Source organism: Ambystoma mexicanum, chromosome 6q (genome assembly GCF_040938575.1).
Source record: "Ambystoma mexicanum isolate Mex_15411 chromosome 6q, UKY_AmexF1_1, whole genome shotgun sequence".
NCBI lineage: Eukaryota > Metazoa > Chordata > Amphibia > Caudata > Ambystomatidae > Ambystoma > Ambystoma mexicanum.
In genome coordinates, this window is record NC_090937.1 from 506,111,048 (window position 1) to 506,132,359 (window position 21,312).

The 21,312-nt window shown below is 44.9% G+C and overlaps 1 protein-coding gene across 1 annotated transcript in view; it reads left to right on the plus strand.

Annotated features, from left to right (window-relative positions):
- The window catches only part of SLC7A11 (solute carrier family 7 member 11), a 1,087,616-nt gene that overhangs the window by 807,411 nt on the left and 258,893 nt on the right, over window positions 1–21,312 (plus strand). The window contains exons 8-9 of the mRNA XM_069631050.1: window positions 5,174–5,277; window positions 13,384–13,480. Of these exons, the coding sequence (XP_069487151.1) occupies window positions 5,174–5,277; window positions 13,384–13,480 (201 nt within the window). The remainder of the gene's footprint in view (window positions 1–5,173; window positions 5,278–13,383; window positions 13,481–21,312) is intronic.

The window sequence follows — 21,312 nt, forward strand, 5'->3', positions numbered from 1 at the left end:
CTCATCTGAAACTCTGTCCATCAGGCTAAGCCCACCCAAGCACTGCCACCTACCTTCTCAGTCATTTGGCCCATGAAGCGTGTCAGTGGATGCCTTTGCCTCTACATTCTCTGCTCCTCCTACTCCTGTGGCTGACGCACACTCTGACACAGCCCTATCTAAACTGCAACTCAACATTTCCATCACTCTGGACATCAATGCCCTGAAATGAGAATCCACCTGAAGCCCACCTCCAAGTGGAACTCTTGGTATGACACCAAGCTTGCTGGCCTGAAACGCAAGTGTTGAGTGGATGAGATGTAATGGAAGGCTTCAGGCACATCATATGATGAACTGGCCTGCTCCAAACACAATACAGACTCTCTGTCCTGTCCAAGAAGAGAGTCTGCATCCATGCCCGTGTCCCGGCAGCCTCTAACAACCTGGCAGAACTCTTTAAAAATTGCAAGGAGCTGGCCAATCCGTCTGCTGTCTCCACCTCTCCTGTTCCCTCCCAGGTCCTCTGTACTGTCCTGGCTTTGAACTTCACCACTAAAACTCAGAACATCCTGTCCTCTCTCTCTTCTTCCTCTACCTCTCTCGGCCCCCCTCTGGCCACCTCTCCCTCTCCTCCTCCTTGTTCCACGTTCTCTCCGAAAACACCTGACGATGTTTCTAGATGAGTCAGATCTATGAAGGTGTCTTCCAAACAGGAGCTCTCCTACTCCTCCAGAAACATCAAGGACCAGATAGACACCCTTGCTCCAGCATTGGCTGGTTGCTGCAATCACTCTTTCACCACTGGAACTTTCCCCTCTGTCCACAAACACTCCCTTGTGCACCCACTCTGTAAAAACTCTATGGCCAATCCTACCTGCCCAGGAAACTACCATCCAATCTCTACCACTCATTTTCTGGGCAAACTCCTGGAAAATCTGCCCATCTGCCAGCTTACTTTCTACACTGAATTTTTTGGTTGCCTTCACAACCTCCAGCCCAGCTTCCAGCCAGAGGCATGGAAGCTGCTCTCATGAACACCCAGGAGGATCGGCTCTCGAGTCTTGACTCCAGTCTTCCCTCTTTCATCATCCGCCTTGATCTTTGCTCTGCATTTGACAAGGTCAATCACGACATCCTGATCAATTGACTCTGCGAGAACCTGGGCATCTCGGATCAGGCCCTAGAGTTGCAGACCTCCTTCCTTCTGGACTGACCCTCCCAGGTCAGACATGGGTCCTTTCTCTCCACCACCTCTCTCTCCATGTGTGGTGTTCTCCAGGGCTCTACCCTCTCATCCTGGCTCTTCAATGTCTGTGTGACCCCTTTGGCTGACCTGATCTCTTCCTTCTCCTCTAACCTTCAATGTTATGCAGATGACACTCAGCTCTTTCTGGCTCCCCTCAGCCTCCTCTCAGCTCTCGCTCATTCCTGAATGTCTATCCGTGATTCAGGTTTGGTGTGCCTCCAACAATCTTTGCCTTATTGCCAGTAAGACTGAGATCCTTCTAATTGGGACCCCTGCTCCCGCTTTCCCTCTCTCACTCTGGCCGCCCTCCTTGGGCCCTCTTCCTTCACCTTCTTGCGAGGCAAAAAAACCTTGGTGTTATCTTCAACTCCACTATCTCCTTCTCTCCTCACATCACCAAACTTGTCTAGAAGGCCCACTACCAGCTGCACCCCCTCACAGGTATTCTTTCTTTTCTCACTTTCCACCAGAGGCTCAATGTCTCCAGAACCCTGTGTCTCTCTAGGTTAGACTGCTGCAACAGCAGTGTTCTCAGTCTGCCTTCCTCTACTCTCTGCTCCTCTGCAACTAATCCATAACAGGACTGCAAGATTTATCCTTGTTCTCAAGCCTGGGGACTGTATCTCTCCAGCCATGAAATCTCTTCACTGGCTCCCGGTGGCTGCAAGGATCAAGTTCAAGACCTTCTGCATCATACACAAGGCTTTCTGGGGCCGGGGCCCCCACTATATTCAACTCTTTTTTCTAAAATACCTTCCTTCCCGAGCCCTTCGGTCAGCTACCTCCAACTCTATAAGGGTCAGATGCTTCTCCAGGCAGAGAGTGTGGGTAGATATCTCTCCTCTGCAGGTGCCCATGCACATCTGTAATGGTCTCCCTGCCCCTCTCAAACTTGAGCCAGACCACATGAAGTTCTGGAAGCAGCTGAAGACCTTCCTTTTCTACTCTTCTTTCTCTCTGTTCTTCTCCTGCTGACCTACCTGTATGCTGTGCCGACTTGTTACTGGCTACCCTCAGAGCCTCTTTATGTACCTGGCTCCTCCATGATCAGTCTCCACTGCATTGCCTCTAGGCCTACCTTGCATGTAAGGGCTGTACTGTAACCTCTACAGTCCCCTGTCTCCTTGCACTTACCCAGAGCAGTGCTGACCTGGCTGTGCTTACTCAGAGCAATCGCTGCCCTGATTGCACTTCCCACTTCCCTCTCCCTTGCATTTCCCCCACTCCCTTCCCCCCTGCAATTTGCACTCTTTCATTTACACAATCTGAATGAGACAAGGCCTAGTAAGATGTGTATAGGTGTGTTATAAATGACATATCATATTGTATAATATCATTGTATTTTCAACATGGTGGTACATGTGTAGTGCATTGCATAAGTATAACAGTGAGAAATAACATAAGCAATGGGTGGCACAGACATAAGGGGGGGATGTTCCGCCCATAGCCAGAGCAGGGTACGAACAATAGAGGGATACTGGAACACATGTATATATTTTTGCCTGCTAAATATAGAGGTGAAACACTCCAAAGGAGGAAAGAGATTTTAGAACTAAGGAACATGGTTGAGGATATAGAGGAAAATGATGAGTGTAAATCCCAGTGTGATAACGACACAACCCTGAGTGTAGTTAAAGCAGCAGTATCTGGGGAAAAACAGTTACCACCACCCCCAGTAGAATGCTATCCAACCCTCCCCACCACCCGATCTAGCAATCCAACATATGTGCCCTTGTCAGCCACAGCACCAGCCCCATCTCTGTTACCACCCCATACCAAATGAATACTCACACTGCCGTACCAACAAATATTGAAAGAGAGATGGAGAGGAAAGCACAGAAGGAGTTAGAGGTATTAAAGGCAGTGCAGATGGAGCGGACATGGTGGTTGAGGTCCCTCAGGAAGGAAGGGAGCAAGTGATGGGAGAAGAGAAATGCAACTTTTTATTTAAAATGACATTTAACGTTGCATTTCTCGCAGTAGTGGCCTTGCTTGACCTCTCTGTTTATATCATTATGGGGCTGAATGTATACCCCACAAGTACAACTGAATCACTAATTCTCCTGATCAAACTACTTAGGCAATACTAACTTTGATGCTCAAACTGATGCCTCATGCCAATAGTATTATCGCATTAATTGCGAGCTGCATGGTCCTATTGGTGTTTTCATTTTCTCTCCCGGATAGCTCCACCCACACATAATTTGATGTTTAATGGAAAACAGGTTAGATGCAGTATTCTATCCAAGAGTTATTATTGGCTGTACCGAAAACTGATTCTCCCATGGTGTCAAAAAAAAAACTTTGGTAACCTTTTGTTCCCACTTTCAGATGCTCACAACAAAACAGATGTTATTCCTAAACTATGCCAATTAGGAATGCATCATTGCCAGAGTGACCCTTATATATGTATACATGACGGGCACACCCAGGGTGCTACAGATCGCGTGTAGGGGTTGTGGTTTAATAAAGTACAATATTACTTTAACAGCACACCCTGAGATCAGTCAGTCAAGCTCATACTGTTGAGTCCAAGGCCTCTTCCCAAGTAGGGATAGAATTGAGCCATAGAGTTGGACTAGGAACAGCAGAACCTCATCACATCCTTGATAATGTGTGCTTATTTGGCCTTGCCTTCCCACTGTTTGGGGCTCTGCCTCACTTAAGCCTAAATCCATCCATCCATCCCTCCCTCCCTCCCTCCCTCCCTCCCTCCCTCCCTCCCTCCCTCCCTCCCTCCCTCCCTCCCTCCCTCCCTCCCTCCCTCCCTCCCTCCCTCCCTCCCTCCCTCCCTCCCTCCCTCCCTCCCTCCCTCCCTCCCTCCCTCCCTCCCTCCCTTCCTTCCTTCCTTCCTTCCTTCCTTCCTTCCTTCCTTCCTTCCTTCCTTCCTTCCTTCCTTCCTTCCTTCCTTCCTTCCTTCCTTCCTTCCTTCCTTCCTTCCTTCCTTCCTTCCTTCCTTCCTTCCTTCCTTCCTTCCTTCCTTCCTTCCTTCTTTCCTTCTTTCCTTTCCTCCAACCCTCCCACTCGTCCACCGATCCATTTAACAGCAATCATCCACCAATCCTTTCACCTACCATACTTCCATTCATCCATTCTTGGCATGAGACAGCAGCGTGTGCAAAGCTGTACACAAAGGCTAGCTCTGAAAATGGCGAAACTGCTGGCTTCAACACAAAAGGAAAAGAAAAAGCATTGTTTACAAATAGAACATCCCTTCATTGATCTTAACCGTTCCTTTCTGAGTAGCAGCAGGTTACATGTCTGCTGTTGAACATGTTATGCAACTGCAGGCAATCCTTTGCTTTCACCCAGTCGTCCTCATCCCTGACGCTTCGATGCATCTGCGAGCTATTACCACACATATCGAAACGATGTTTGAAGAATCGACTCAGGGCAATGGCCTGTAGCCACGCATCTGCGATTATCTAGAGACAGTAGAGGTCCCCCTTCTCCCATGAAGCAGAGAGTTTGCATTCATGGTACTGCAATCAAAGAGCAACAGCATCTCCAGTCACCCCTCCCACGGCTGCATGATTAAAGTTCCTACAAACAAAATATTGTTTCAAAGCAGCTGAATTATTTTTTTTTTTTTTTCGATGCAAGAGTGAGTGCAGTAACGAGAGGTCGCAGGGTGCATCGTGACGGAGGTTGTTCGCGTTACAAGCTGTTAAAGCACGCGCTGGTTTCTGAGTGCATTGAAAAAGAAAGCAATAAAAAAAGATTTTGAATTAAAATAAAGTGCTGTAGCAGCATTTATGGTAATTCCCGCGCACCTATTTCGAAAGCGCTCGTAGGTAATTTACTGCATCTTTATCTGAGCCAATATTACCTCAGTGCTTTGGGAGTTTGAGGAGGATAAGATCTAAAATTGCTTCTTTTCTGCATCTCTCCAGGTTTATTCTAATGCCCTAATAACGCGCAATGTTCGTCTTCCTCTTGTTTTAATAGACCTTCGCCGAGCGATTGTTGGGAGACTTCTCACTGGCAGTTCCCATCTTCGTCGCCCTCTCCTGCTTTGGGTCTATGAATGGCGGGGTCTTTGCAGTCTCAAGGCAAGTGGCGTTCTCTGCAATTCTGCTGCAATGTCGCTGTTTCAACGTGTTACAGAATTAAAGATACACAATGTGGGAATGTCCAGGGGTGCTTTGCCGTGGAGTCCAGACTTAGGACCGGACTTGCATATGCAATTGGTTCTGGAACCAATGAAAAAGTAGCCCTCAATTGCAAATGTCCATGCGTTCCTTTTGTGACAGGCTGTTTGAGTAGAACCAATGGGGGAATAGTTGGTAAAACGTGCTGCAAATTGTGCATATGAAAGATTATTGGTTCCCTAATACTGGTCAAAATTATTATCAGCCCTGTGAAATAACTCAAACTGGCCCACTTTCACACAAAAAATAGGCCAGTCTGAGAGAGGGGCCAGTTAGAACAAAGCGAGTGCTGGTCCTACAGTCAGCATCGCTCGATAGGTGGCCACGGGCCACTCCCACTGGATGGCATGTATGGGATTAAGCAGGATGTGTTTGTTTCTGTCAGCCTTTGTTGTAATGTGCCTTATATTTCACACTGAGAGCCCTTCCTGGAATCAACAATGTTCACAATAGGATGCACCTGAAAAGGTGTTGTTTCATGTGTGTTAATCTTCTCAAACGAGTCAGGAACATTGTAAACAGGACAACTGTTAGGCAGAGTTTGTATGTAGTACCCTCTTTGACCACTACACACAACTAGGACTACAGGTGTAAACAAAACCAACCTTTGGTATAAGTCTGTAGCACACAGTTTTTGGTAGCGAGCTGAGCAGCCAGGCTTATCTCAAGAGGGAATGTGAGCTGTAAGGGTGTTAAAGTGGTCTATAACTACAAGTATTCAGATAGACACTTGTACTCAAGGTTTCTTGGTAAAAACACTTATTAATTTATTACACAGTCAGAAAACATTCACTAAAAGGAGGCAATCAATATCACACAAAAATATTCTACAGTACTTTACACTACCCGGATCTGAGGCATTTAAACCACTTTGAAGGAGGAGCAAAATGGCATTCACAGCATTTGAAGTAGGAGCAAAAAGGCATAAGTTAGTAAAGCGAATATTAGAGTTATTCAAAAACAGTGCAAATAGTTTGAGTTTACCAGAGGAGTTGGTCCAATGCAATAGGTAGGCCAAAGTCAATGGGCTAGAGTCTTGTATCGGTAAAAACGGTTCTGGTAGATAAACGGAAAAGCCTTTGCCACGGTGCTCAGAAGTAGTTCATAGAAGAAAGATTCATTTGTCGGGTCACAAGCTGACTAGCCCTGCAAGTTGCCAGAGTTTCAAGCACTTTCACAGTGAGAGGTAAGTTCTCTTGGTCGGGTTTTCACAGTAGATTATGTTGAAGAAAAGATGCAGCTGAAGAATTTTCATCCTGGCAGTTCCTGCAGATCTCGCTGTTCCTGAGCTTCAGTCGTGGGGACAAGAGGGAGGATGTCAGGGGACTCCTGTACTACACAGGGACTGGTCACAAAGCTAGCAAACTGGCAAATCTTCAATTCCGGTGGCTGTCTTCCTGCACGCAAACTGGTGTCCTTCTCCCTGCCTATTCGGTTTCCTGCAGCACTCTGAGGAAAATACAACCAACTACAAGAATGGTATCCATGTGAGTTATGAGTTGATTGGTCCCACCAACTCAAAGGGAGAAGTCGGCTATAGGCCCATATTACCAAATTACTGTGATTGCAAGCAGACGTCCATGACCAAATGATAATGATGTGTTATTATATAGCACTTAAGCTTAAGCGCTTTACATAGAAGAAATATACACCCAATATCACCCAACCTGTGTTGGTACCCATTTATCGACCTCAGAAGGATGAAAGGCTGAGTTGAAGCATTTGAGAACAGACTAAATCAGTCACTGAAGTGTGCCTGAAATAAAACTTTAATGAGTCTAGCAATTATTGTATCGAATTCCAGAAATACACATTTTTTGGCATTCCTATTCTTTCTTATTTAGGTTCAGTGCTGAAAGTGTTAGACTTGTGGCCCTCATGTTCTAATTTTTCTTTTTTTTTAAGGGGCCTGAACAAGAAAGTTAGCCACTCCAGAATTAAAGAGCCACATGGTGCTGGCCACAGCCCAGGAGCTTGCATTGCAAAAAAGAAAATAACAAAAAAAGACATTTTTAATTTTTTTAGAGGTCGCAAGGGAGACCACAGAGGTCGCAATTGCGACCTCTGGAGACCCCCAAATGACATCCCTGAGCATAGGAACAAAGGGATCAAACCTAGTTTGGCAAGCAGAGACAAACTCTAGAAGGACCTTTCCAAAAAGAAATGGCAAAAAAAGAAGACCGGGACCCATTTAAACAAAGGAGGCTAAAATGCCTTCTTGAAAAACATGGCTCCCGCAATTTAACGCTACCGGTGTTCGCAGTCGGTAGAAATCATGGTAGTTTGTTGTAAAACCACTGCCACCAGCCATTACGAGAGGAAAGGGTAGCATTTGACTGCTACATGAGTTTCTAGACATAGGGGATACTTGGTAACCCCTCTAGCACTCTGTTGTAAGATAGGATGTGCTGGGTCTAGGAATTTAAAAAGACTAGTAAAGTCAATTTAACTTTACTTTCTCTGGGAAACAGTAGTTTATCCCAGAGAAGGTATTTAAACCTTGGGACAGCCTGAAAGGCTTCCCTGTGTCAATGCACTGAGGGTGCTGTGACGCAAATGAAACGATAATGCCTATGGAGTTGTCTAAAACTCCATAATCAGGGAACACAAGCAAAGTTGCTGGGGGTCTCTAAGGTGAAAGAAATTAGCACATTTATGAGAATTCTTCCTAACACCCTATGTTTGTCTAAGGGGGTCATTTTAGAATGGGTCTGAAGGGAAAAATGAAAGTGTAAAAGCAAAGTGTGATGCTTTTACACCTTTATTTTGCACACCTGCCCTTTTCCGTGATGAAACAAGTCATAGGAGGGCTTTGGAGCGCTCTTAACATCTCCTTCTTGTATTCTTCTACTGTCTTGTATGTGCACTTCATTTTACGCCTACATGCGATTTCCATAAAAGCTTAAAATGAATGGCTTCTTATGGAATCTGCATCGCATTAGCACCTGCTACTGAGCAGGCAGATTCTAGACCAGTTGATTGGTAAATGCCAGGCGGAACACCTCCCCTGTCCCCCCTGAAATTTGCGCTGAAGGGTGGGTCTTCCAGACATAGCTTGGTGTTAGAGAGGGGAGACAAGCCTTTTCTTAAACCAGCCGTTTTAAAATGGCATGTGTTTTTGCAGAAAGATGGATTTGCACAAACGCAGCAAAACGTTAGTTACAAGTTTCAGGAAAGGCTTCCACTGCCTAACAAAAAAATTAAACGCATGCAGCAGCCCCCTTCCCACGAATGCAAGCGAACTTATAACAACGTTATGTCTTCTTTCACATCTGAGGGGAGGGTGCTGATGTGTGCACCTGCTTTTATTTAGGCATAGAAGTGAGGGAAGTTGCAGTGTTAAAGTGTTACTGTGTTGGTGCAGAAAAACTTGTAAGCTGCAAGTTTCAAGAAAGGCTTGCATCCCCTCTCTGCATCAGAAAAATGAAATGCGCACATCTGACCCAGTGGTTTAGCACAGAGCTTGGGGACTCCCCTGTGAGCCATGCTGAGGGCCCACCACCAGGCTTCGCAACAAATTGCGCATCACGCCACACTTTGTGCCGACCTAGATTACCACGCTTGCATAATAGCACAAACGTGCTGCTGCAGGGGTATGCCACACACTGCACTAGGAGAGAGATATATGTGTTTTAATGCTTTATACAACACACTTCCTGAGAAACATTGTGTTGTAGGGTAACACTAATCAAAATATGCAATACATGCAAGCCACCAACAGTGCACAGGAACAGGCTTTCATGTCATCGGGTAGTTGGAGCCCTCGGACTTAAAAAGAAATCGTGTTTTTGTATTCACGCTGTCTTCATAAAGTCATTATTGTGGTTACATTGTAACATACATAATGTATTTATGAAGGCTGAGTGACTTCAAAAAGAAACTAAAACTTTATTTTTTATTTTAATTTAAATGTTTTAAGTCAGAGGGAGCCCCCTCCCAGAACATGTGGTGTGGCCCCCTGCACTGCAGATGGTGTGGGGGCTCCCACTATACCAGTGATCAGCCCCTTCCCCATGGATGCAAGCCAACATAAAACAATGTTAAGTGTTCTTTCACATCCGAGGGGAGGGAGCTGATGTTCACACTTGCTTTTTGTAAGGCAGAGAGGCGAGGGAAGACTTTCTGAAACTAGCAGTGTTAAAAGGTGTTGCATGTTAGCTCATTGTGTATGTATGCATGTGTGCAACGAGTGTGTATGTAATGTGTGTGTGAGTGTGCGTGTGAATGAATGTATGATGTATCGGAGCTGGCTATGAATGTAAATACGGGAGTGTGTATGGTCAATGGGATGTTTAAATTAGTGAGGGAGTGTGTAAGTGTGTGTGTGTGTGTGTGTGCACGCGTGCACGCGGCGGATAGAGGGTGGGAGTTGGGGGGGTGGTGGTTGCTGGGAAAGGGACCAGTGGGAAACGGGGATACTTGGGTTGCATGCCAGACAACCCTTGCGGTAAGTGGCCCGTCCCATCAACAATTAGCCCCCGCTGGAATGCACGTGTCATTGCACCCCTGGTAAATGGTGCCTGCAAAGCGTAATTTGCATGAGGCGTTTAAATATTTGCAAAATACACAGAAAATCTAAAGCGTAAAGGCTCTTTAACCTTGTTTTCGTCTTTACTGTTCCACTCCCCATTCCAAACGTTGCAAGTTGGATGCAGGGGACTCAACAGCACGTCAGTGCAAACATGGGTGGTCCCTTGAATGCAATGTGCTTTGTTTCCAAAATGGCCCTGTTTTACCATTAAATTCAGATACATATAGAGATAAACACGTTCTTCTTGAGTCTATTCTTATCTGTTAAGAACAGACAAGTGCCGGCAATTGGATCACTTTCATAGAGGTTGGGGCAGGTAGGAACACTTTCCTAAGTTCCTGCCCATTTGGAACTATTTTCTGTTGTTCAAGGTCAGTGCGTAGCTGAACCGATCCATTTTCTCCAATATAGACCATGGCTAAAGTCTTTCTATGACTATGGTTTGCTATGGGATTCACTGGACAGAGAGGTCCCTATTGAAAACCACAGGGTGTTTATGTTAGAAAACAACAACAACGAATATAAATTCAAGGAGACAGGGAATCAAATTACATTTGGGTTTTAAACTATAAATATATGAATTCAGCGCAATACCACTTTTCAATCTTTCAGGCTGGTGACCTTAAGCAGCATTGAATCCAGATGAGCATAGGGGAAATGAACTGTAGCCTGCTGGTGAGCCTGGGAGAGGGCTATTTTGTGTGGAATTGTAGCCAGCGGAATTTCCACTGTGCGGTTCAAACTCTCCCGAACTTCCTTTTGGTGTTCGAGTGGATTCATGCTCACCCGTTAAATAAGAGGCACGTGCATTTGAAGTTTGTGGATCAGAGAAAGCATGTACTGTCTGGTCCGTCCACTCGGGTAGAAAGGTCTCTGTGACTCCTAAGGTGTGTGTGTCAAGCAAGGAGTCTTATAGGTGATTGCCTGATCTGTAGGGAGTCAGCGCAAGGAATGTAAGACGAGAGTAATAGTGCCACAATAGTTTAGGCCTAGGATAAGTCTGAATGGACATGGACTACTTGTAACTCTAGTATGTGTTTGTTTAGTTAGCCAGCATGCACACTGTTACAGTAATCTAAGCATGGCAGCACTAATGACCAGACTAGATCTACTCTATGGGCAAAGCTAAGAAAAGGAACATTTGCTGCAGATGTTTAGGTGAACGGGTGCCCTCTTTGTCACTGCATTGACCCCTGCAGGTGACATCCCCCCACATAATTCGTTTTCAGTAATAGATACCTAACACATCTGTGCATATAAGGGAATTATTGGGTAATTTAGATGAACCACTGATAAGTTGAAAACGAGCAGGGAGAAGCAATAGGGAAATACTCCTCATGCACAAACAACCCACTGGGCAATCCTGCCCGCCTTCCTATGCAAACCTTTCTCTCTGTCACTTAAGAAAGGATGCAAGCCACTTAAGAAATCAATTAAATTGGCCTTCCTTCAAAATCTGCTTAGGATTGTTCTAACCACTGGGTGAAAGTATCGAAACAGGTCAGGGAGAATGTGCAGTGTATATTGCCCTTGATCAAGGGCCTTCAGTAAACATTGTTTACTGTTTAATAAGGCTGCCATTGTTCCTAGACTTTGCCCAAAACTTGATGAACAGTCATTCTGCCTACTCCAGGCCTTTAACATAGAAGTAACCGATTGTAATATGCCATTATTTTGTGGGATTCCTATGGTCTGTTTTGAGAATACAACCCATTTAAGGGTTTCAGAATCATATCCTTAGCCAAAAGTGCATTGGCTAAAATATAATCAGTCTTGACAAAGCTTGAGGTCAGCCCTTGTTAAGAAATTGGGGAGAGGATTTGCTAGGAATTAGTTTGATGCCTAGTTTGTGGATATTATTTAGCGGTATCCTGAATAGAAACAAAGTGATAGGGGTGCACCATGGACACTGGCGAAGGGATTAGTAACACTTCTATGGGCCCGGTCCCTCCTTAACCCCAGTGGTATCCTTCAATGAAAACATTCTACTGAGATTTCACTTTGAAAAACAAAGTTCTGGAAACTAAGTCCTAGGAAGACTGGAGAGATTTGTCTATAGGTACAGCAGCACATACAGTAACCCGCCACGTAAACTCTCCTTCACGTTTTCTATGTAGATGCCCGCGCACAGGTTATTGTGTAACACTGCCACAGCTATTCATTTGCTGTGTGCTTTTTGGGAGTTCTCTTGGAAGCTACTGGCATGAAGAAGACGGCTCACTAGAGGACACCTGACTAGATGAAGGAGGACACAACATTCCAAGCAATGTTACCTCATAATCCCTCTTTATGAAAAGACTGGCCTTAGCTCAGTGGTCGAAGTGTACGAAAAGAAGTAGTGGAACTATGTTCCCCACTGGTCTGCCCCGCTCCCCATAAACTCCATCCCTGTGTCCCCTTCCACACACAATCCAAACCCCCAAACAAACACACCTGCTCTTTATGAGAATGTTCAGTGCAGTGCACTGAAATGCAAGATTCAACTTCTTCCTACACTTTTATTTTATAACTAAACCATTCCAGAACGGTTTATTTTTAAAATAAAAGTATAGGAACAGTGAAACTTAAAAATAAAAAGTATGGGAGCACCGCTGCCGACCGCTCCTGCCCACTTCGACCACTGCCTTAGCTGTAAACTATTCTTATGTCTAGAAAAAGACGACATTTGGAACGTAACACAATTTGTAAAGATTGACAATGTTAGAACATATTCAAGTGTGACTGCAGGGGCAAATGAACCATTTAGCGTTTAGAGATGGGTTTTCCCTGGAGAGGAATGTGATAATCTGCCCAGAATTGATTTGGTTGAAAAGCATCTGCACAACACACAAGACCTTAATATTTACCATATCTCCATTTTGTTGCATGCATGTAAAAGCTTGTCATTACATTCATGTATTTGTTACTGGATGGACAGATCATGAGTCTGTCACATGACTTGAATCAAGTGGCAGAGCTGGGGCAGCCCCTCATCCTTCAGAGGTCGAAACAATTAATTACCCTGATCACAAAGAAATGTGTCTACATATATATATTTTGCTTTAATGTCTTTCATTCCTAGTGGACTTTATTTACATCAAATATAAGCCAAGAATGGAAAACTGCAGAATCGCCAGACCTATTTACTGTGTCTCAACTGTTAATCGTATTATATGCACTTACTCTGTCTGTGCAGACTATTATCGTTTCAGAATTTCAAGAGCTCTGAATGACTGTTGCTTTTCCCCATGTTCCCACCCTCCTCGAGCGCTTTGAAACACTTGCCTTGTGTATAGGCGCTTTACAAATAAACGTTACCAATGAACAAAGATAGTGACATAAGAATTAAGATGGAACATGTACTGGCTTAGAGCAGTGTGGATGTATACTTTTGTAAGTGGCTTTCCCTCCATGTGTCCCTTGATTTCATGTGATTACAATCTCTCTGTGGCTATGACTAATGACTAAAGTCCTTTTACATGTTTCCCCCACACCAGGATGTTCTTTGTTGCGTCCCGCGAGGGTCACCTTCCGGAAATCCTGTCCATGATTCATGTGCGCAAGCACACTCCGCTGCCAGCTGTCATTGTTTTGGTAAATCAAACAAATGTCTATTTTTGTGCTTTTGAAATGGTGTGCCTACAGTAGGCCATTGCAATCTAAGATCGATGTTGTATGGGCAAGTGTACAGTGTTTGATTTTTTTATTTTCTCTGTGAGTATACAATATTTGAAATGTAGTCGTGGACCTAATGCACAAAGGAAAATGGTTTAGGGTAAGAGCTTCCCTCAAATAGCCTTACTTTCCAAACCGACTATGTGTTATTATTACAATTCTTTAACAATGGTCATTTGTTGAAAACCATTCCTGCTGTGGATTCCATTTCCAGTTCATACTCTGTTGATTCTGTGCGTCCCACCGCTATTATAATGGCGGATTTTACCTCATTTATCATCCTTTTAGTTTTGGCTGAAAGTTCGTGAAGCCACTTTGGCCCAAATATCCCTTTATAGTGTATGGTTTCAGATGTGTGTGAAGCTACAGCAGCAGTTTGGTTGGCTATTTTATTTCTGCAGAACATTCCTCCTTTGAGGGTTTTGCCTGATCCTTAGATGACCATGTCGGCCACACCCCGATTCGAGCAATACTCCAGTATGTAACTTCATTCATAACAGTATCTCTTGCTCCCTTGCCATCTCCCTGACCCATAGCTGGAAATCAAATCACACAATTATAGTAAGTAATGACGGCTGCCAAACAGGGCTATGCTTCTGTACATTCGGCCTACAAGCCACAGGCTACGTTTTGCAGTAGAGAAGTCCTCCCTAATTACTCTCTCTAGAGGTGGGGAAATTGTAAAGAGATTCAGTGCAAGTATAAGGTTTGGGTAGTTTGAGTGGGAATTTGTAAAATAGCCATTACACAGAGTGGGTTGCAGAGGCGTTTCTAGGGGGTGGCTAAGGGGGCTATAGCCCCTGATCTTTTGGTTGTAGCCCCAGATAGAATCTCAGGAGCTACAGCCAAAAGGCTAGCTAGCCCCCAGTTCAGACAGGTCCGACATCAGCTTAGCCCCAGGTCTTTTCCAGACCTAGCAACACCCCTGGTGGGTTGTCCTGCAGCATGAAACATTCGTGGGCAGACTCCTGCTTGCTTTGGGCTGCCTTACTGCATTGCATCATTAATCAACCATTTGAGCATTGGGTGTGGCAGCCTTGTTTTCTAATGCAGGAAGCAACAGAGAGGCATTCAAAGTGGCATGTGCAGTAGGGAATATATGTATTTATTTATACATGCATGCACCAATGAAGCTTCAATATGCTAATTTCTGAAAGTGCCAATACATTCTTTTGCAAATGAAACACAGCCATAGAAGCTTACTTTCATAATGTAATTTGCACGTGCTGAGTTCTCAAATTGTTCAATGTGATATGGATTGACTCATTCAGTTGTGTTACTTTTCTTTCTTTGTACTATGGCACTTGTAGTGCCTTGTTTATAACTAGTGTGAAAGCCTGTGTACACAGGGCCAACTTACAGGTTTTCATTGACATAGTAGGACCACTATATATCCTAAGGCATCAAACAGCTCCCTGCAGCGGTGAGACCAAGCAAAGCTATGTGAATTGACATTGTCTCTATATATCTTAAGGCAACAGCTCCCTCTATATATCTTAAGGCAACAGCTCCCTCTAGAGGTGACAGCAGGCAATGACTGCATTGGAAAAACATAGATCTGCCTTTTATTATACTGTTAGATTATATAGATAGATTAAGCAGAGGTGTAATTATCTCGGGATGCGAATAGAGATGCAGGAATGGATGGCTTTCCATTACCTGATGTGGTGCACCGTGAAGTTTCTGACCTTGCCATTCATATGTGATTGCTTTAGGAATATAATTGAGATGCATTTATTTCTAACGGAAATGGAAATATGCTGCAAATTTACTTTGGCTTCAGAGAAAAGTCTTACTGCAGGCACACTTCCTACACTAGGTTTCATGTTTAAATGTGTGCAGATGTACCACATGTGTCCTATCCAAGAACAGAAATGTTATACCCATCACATTGAGGATGATTATATAACATGCTATTGGAGTAGATTAGAGATGGTTTTGGGTCCACAATGGATATAAGTGAGTTCCCATTTTGGCAACTCAGTAAGCATTTCAGCTGTGTAGGGAAGGAGGCAATGATGACAGAGGATAGCTCAGGGGCAACACACTCACCTTGGAAGCAAGCCGACGCAGAGCAACACAGGTTTGATTTGCAGTCCGTGCTTAGAAACCTATTAAGCATGTTATAAAAAACTAATCATTATAATTATTATGTAAGGAAAATTGAGCCGTTTTTAACCAAATGTTGGGGGAATCTGCTGGCCTGAAATCCTTTCCCTTTGGTGGGTGGGGGAGAAAAACTGTGTAGATCCTTAGCCTATTTAACTAAAAATATAAATCTAATTAATTCCCCTTGGCAGAACACTACCGAGTGATTTTTGTTGAAATTCTAAATGAACAAAGCTCATTCCCAGTGTGCAGTGAACACTATAGCCTGTAATTTTATTGGGTAATCCTATGTGTGCTGTTCACCCGACTTCGGAAGAGGGGTGTCTTTTTTCCCTAAACTAGAACAGTCCCTAAACTCCTAGCTTCCCATACAGAGGCATTTAAGTGGAGGGGGGTCTGGAATCCAAAATTCTTCAATCATCCCAATTGTTCTGTCTGACTTCCTCAACAGAGACCAAAAGTAGGGGTGTCGAAAAAAATAACTGCTAAATAACCTTGTTTTATTCTTAAGAAAAAAGATTGGGTGAAATCATAATTGACATCTGCATTGCACCAATCAGTAAACCAAACTGCTAGCTCTTTTACTAGCAGGGAACATCTAAATTGCACAGCATTGCATACGTAATTGTTTTTGTATATTGATCAGTTTAATTATTTCTTGAAGTGAAATTTGGAGAAAGTAAAGAATTGTGATGTGTGTTCTTTTCAACTCACTTGTGTGATTTATTTATGTTGCGAGATGTTTATTGTGTTGTGCCACGGATAAAGTGGTATTTAACATTTTTGTGTGATTTTCTTAACATCTAATTCAAATAAATATAAATATATTTCCAGTACACCGGCCTGATTCTTGGCTCATTGGTAGCTCAGGGGGAAGGATCTAAGGGGTATTTGATGAATTGGAGATATGTCTGAATAAAAGAACTGGAATTAACCATTCATTCATATCCAGTCATTTTGTTTAGAAGAAAATCAGTGGTAAGTTTTACCAAAGTAAAAAATACAGTAAAAATACAGAACATTTAAAATAAATATATATACATATTCAGTGAAAAAGGGAGAGAGACACACGGGGCAAGAGCGGGGGTCGGGGGAGGGAGAGAGACCCACGGGGCATGAGCGGGGTGGGGGAGGGAGAGAGACCCACGGGGCATGAGCGGGGGGCAGGCGGGAGGGAGAGAGACACACGGGGCATGAGTGGGGGGCAGGCGGGAGGGAGAGTGACACACGGGGCATGAGCGGGGGTGGGGAGGAGGGAGAGAGACACACGGGGCATGAGCGGGGGTGGGGGGAGGGAGAGAGACACACACGGGGCATGAGCAGGGGGTAGGCGGGATGGGGAGAGACACACGGGGTATGAGCGGTGGTGGGGGGGAGGGAGAGAGACCCACGGGGCATGAGCAGGGGGCGGGCGGGAGGGAGAGAGACACACAGGGCATGAGCAGGGGGTGGGCGGGAGGGAGAGAGACACACGGGGCATGAGCGGGGGTGGGGGGAGGGAGAGAGACACACACGGGGCGTGAGCAGGGGGTAGGCGGGAGGGGGAGAGACACACACGGGGCATGAGCGGTGGTGGGGGGGAGGGAGAGAGACTCACGGGGCATGAGCAGGGGGTGGGGAGGAGGGCTAGAGACACACGGGGCATGAGCGGGGTGGGGGGAGGGAGAGGGACACACGGGGCATGAGCGGGGGGATGGCGGTTCGGGGGAGAGACACACGGGGCATGAGCGGGGGGTGGGCGTGAGGGGGAGAGACACACAGGGCTTGAGCGGGGGTGGGGGGGAGGGAGAGAGACACACGGGGCATGAGCAGGGGGTGGGGTGGAGGGAGAGAGACACACGGAGCATGAGCGGGGGTGGGGGGAGGGAGAGAGACACACGGGGCATGAGCGGGGGTGGGGGGGAAGGAGAGAGACAAACGGCGTTCGTGTGCAAGCAGCAGATCCCGCTCCTCGGCCCTCCGCTGGCCATCGTGTGCTGATGGCGTGAGCGGAGGGCTGGAGGAACAGGGAAGACACGGAGCATCAGTGGGGGTGGGGAGGACAAGAAGGACACACGGGGCATGAGCGGGGGTGGGAGGAACAGGAGACACACACGGGCAGGGGCGGACTTACTGTGCAGGCGGCAGATCCCGCTCCTGCTGACAAAGCCTCTCATGCGAGGAACAAAGATGGCGGGTGTCTCTGAAGCCAGACGCACTGCAAGCTTTCACTGCATCCAATGAGAGAACACGTCAGATGTCCGCGGACATCACGCAAGCTGCTTGCCCAATCACCGTCCTGTCCGCGAAGCAAACAGGGAAGTGTGTCCGCGAAGCGAACACAGATATCACTAATTTTTTTCACTTACATTTTTGTCCTTTTTTAAAAAACTACTGGACGGATTTACACCACGCTTTCGGGACCAAGCCGCCGCTCCTGTCGCAAATTTGGTGTAAATCCATCCAGCGGTTTGGGCTATAGGCGTGAGCAAAGTTTTTTCCCAATATGTCTATGGGAAAAAACAAAAGTTTTGGGACCCCCCTATAACTTTTCCCCCACTGGACGAATCCTCATCAAACAAAAAAATTCAGAGTGGGCCATATACTTTTTTTGCAAAGTTTGGTGAGGATTTGTCCAGGGGGAGCGCAGTTATAAACCACCCAAAAAGTGCTCTTCCTATGGAAACACCAACTTAACCATAACTACATGGCCACTACCGTGGCCATGTAATATACCTATATATATATATATAGTAGTGGGGAAAGGGGTCAACATGGGTCGGGATGGGGTTAAAAGGGTAGGAAACGGCAGCTTGGGAGGGTCTCCCTTGATAATAAAAAAAATACATTGTAATTTTTCATTATTTTTTACCTCTATAAAACTTACCACTCTGAATTGTACTTTGGTAAAATCACATATAACCCTCTTTATTGTGTGACACTTAGCTTGGGGAGGGAAGCAACTCCCTGTGTTGAGGGTGGGCTCTCAATAAATCGTTACAACACATACTCAAACCATCATATGCCCTTAAATGTTCATTCATCAACATCTTTCATTCATTCCTCCAACATATAAGCTTTTATATTCACCTATCCCCATGATCATTCATTCACACACCCTCCTTCTCCCTCTAATAAAATCATCAATTATTGTGTTCATACTCATACGTCCACCCCTCATGTAACCATCTCCAACTTTTCTGCATTCTCCTCGGCATATCTCCACCCCTTAACTTTGTCTTTTTTCATGAATTCAGAACATGAGGTAAAACATGTGACTTTGTCAAGCATGTTATGTTTGTATGTGAACATACATCCCAATAGAATGTTGCTTTTAAGTAATATGTTGCTTGTCAAAACAGCATTGTAGGGCACTCCGGGTGAAATAAGCATGACTTTTGATCTCTTAAAAGTGCCAAGAGAATAGACAGCGGATCCTGCCGCCTTCTAACAATTGTGCGACTAGTTCCTTTCTCGTCAAACAATTCAACGTAAGACTCTTAGATTCAGAGCAGAGTAAGAACCTGTGACCCCTCTTTTAGGTATGGGCTGTGTGGACCGCAGAGATCCATTTACATACCCACTTTGCACTAATGCTCATATGAGGACGTATAACACTTCCCCATTACCATGCAGTACCGATGAACATTGAGGATTTCCTCTTTACATAGTCAGGCAAGGTAGAAGCTTACCTTGTGTTCTCACCAAAGTGCCAAGGGCATGCCGACTATATGGCATGTGGCTTTGGAGTGTACTCTTTAAGAGAAGATTAGGAAGTCTTCCAATATGAATAGATCTTTTTGTATCTAGCCCCTATGTATACGCTCGCGCTCTATTCCTACCCTGTGTTCTTACTGTATGGGAAGACACAATGGCAGGTCTTAGCATCACAATTAGTTTTTCGCACTCAGGCCACCATTCCAAATATCAAAAGCGTTACCCGTTCTTTCTAATTTCTGGTGACAATTTTTTAAATACCATGTTCTGTCATGTCCTAGGACCTTGTGAGTGAGATTATTAGAGATAGGCAAGTCGCAGTAATGCTTGAGTTTATGCAATTTGCTTGATGTATCCATGATGCTAAATCATTAATTAAGAACACTGGTCTGGGACGCATCAAAACTGCTGGAGCGCTCAGGATGCCAGGATTATATGTACAACATCACAGGAGGAGTCATCATGGCTGGCTGCTTGCAGTGGACAATTTTATTCGCCATGCACTTTCTGCATGGTAGAGAGCACGTAACAAAACTCTTCTGTATGGATTAAGACAACCCCAGTCACAATCTAACCCAAACAATTGGTAAATGAACGTTTCAGTTCATTTCAAGTTCAGTTGCCTTTTCTCGTGTTTTACTTAAATCATTGTCTCTACAACAAATCTTTTGCCCAGAAACACATGTACGCCACGAAGAACGTTCACATCATGTCAGCAAAATGTTTGCTTGCATTATATCTCACAATCATTTTTGTGCTGTCAACATTGCATTATTCCACACACGTTGCTCCCCTGATTCTGGTGGTGTCAGGAGTGCATTGTCCCTCACAATAAAATGACATTAATTTGTGTTCAGTCATCAATTCTGAAAAAAAAAAAATAATGCTACCTATGAGTTTGTTGCCCTTTTGTGGCGTCTAGGACGTGGATAGAATAACAATTACTCAGTGACCAGTGAACGTTTTAATTGAAAGTGTGTAAACATGTCTCATGAATTTGAGTGAGCGATGGAGCACAGCAAGGAAGCTCAACCAATCAATGGGTTTTCGTGTGGGTTCTTCCCACTAGAAATGTTTAAAAATAATTGGTTAAAAAAGTGCATTTTACAGCATACTTTGTGTCAAATTGGCTAACAAGCCACTCAGACTACAGTCAGTTCTGTAGTGAAACACACGTAAAAATCCATGGCTGCTCCAATGCAGCCCTGTATCACCATGTAAGAACAGCCTTCATGTTGGATTTGCTGAAAATGCAGTAAAAATACAAAGCCATTGTAAGAAAACAAGTCCCAGCAGACTGCAGAAATATAGGTCAATATTTCCATGCAACAACCCTCATCATGTTAAATTTGCCCATAATGGCAGTCATGCCGTTGCAGGAGTACATGTTCATGCTAGCTGCACCAATGTAGACCGGTATCCCCATGTAAAAACACTAATCATGTTGACTTTGCCCAAAATGCCAGTAAAAATGTTATGCACACTGTAAGAAGATATGCCCACTCTGGCTGCGCAAATATGTGTCAGTATTTCAGCCTTTGCTGCTGTCACCAGTACCATTCATCAAACATCCACACATACCCCCGTCCATTCACTTGCACATTCACTATTCACCTGCATTCATGCACTGACTGGCACATGCATTCACATTCATTTGCTTGCCTATAAATAATTCACCCACATTCATTCAGTTACTTGCACATTGACCCACTTAATTCACAAATGCCTTCTCCCACCCCGAGCGCCCCGGCCCATATGCCCTCTAGACACACATGGACAGATAAAATGCAAGCACACACACATATATGTACTCGAGCATAGCACATTGCAAACATGCAAAACAAAGGGGGTTCTGGGAGTCCCTCTACCGGCATGAACACGGCCCCATGATCTGTTCTTGGGTGGAAGACCCCTGGGAGAGTCTCAACCAAGTCTAGCTCACTACC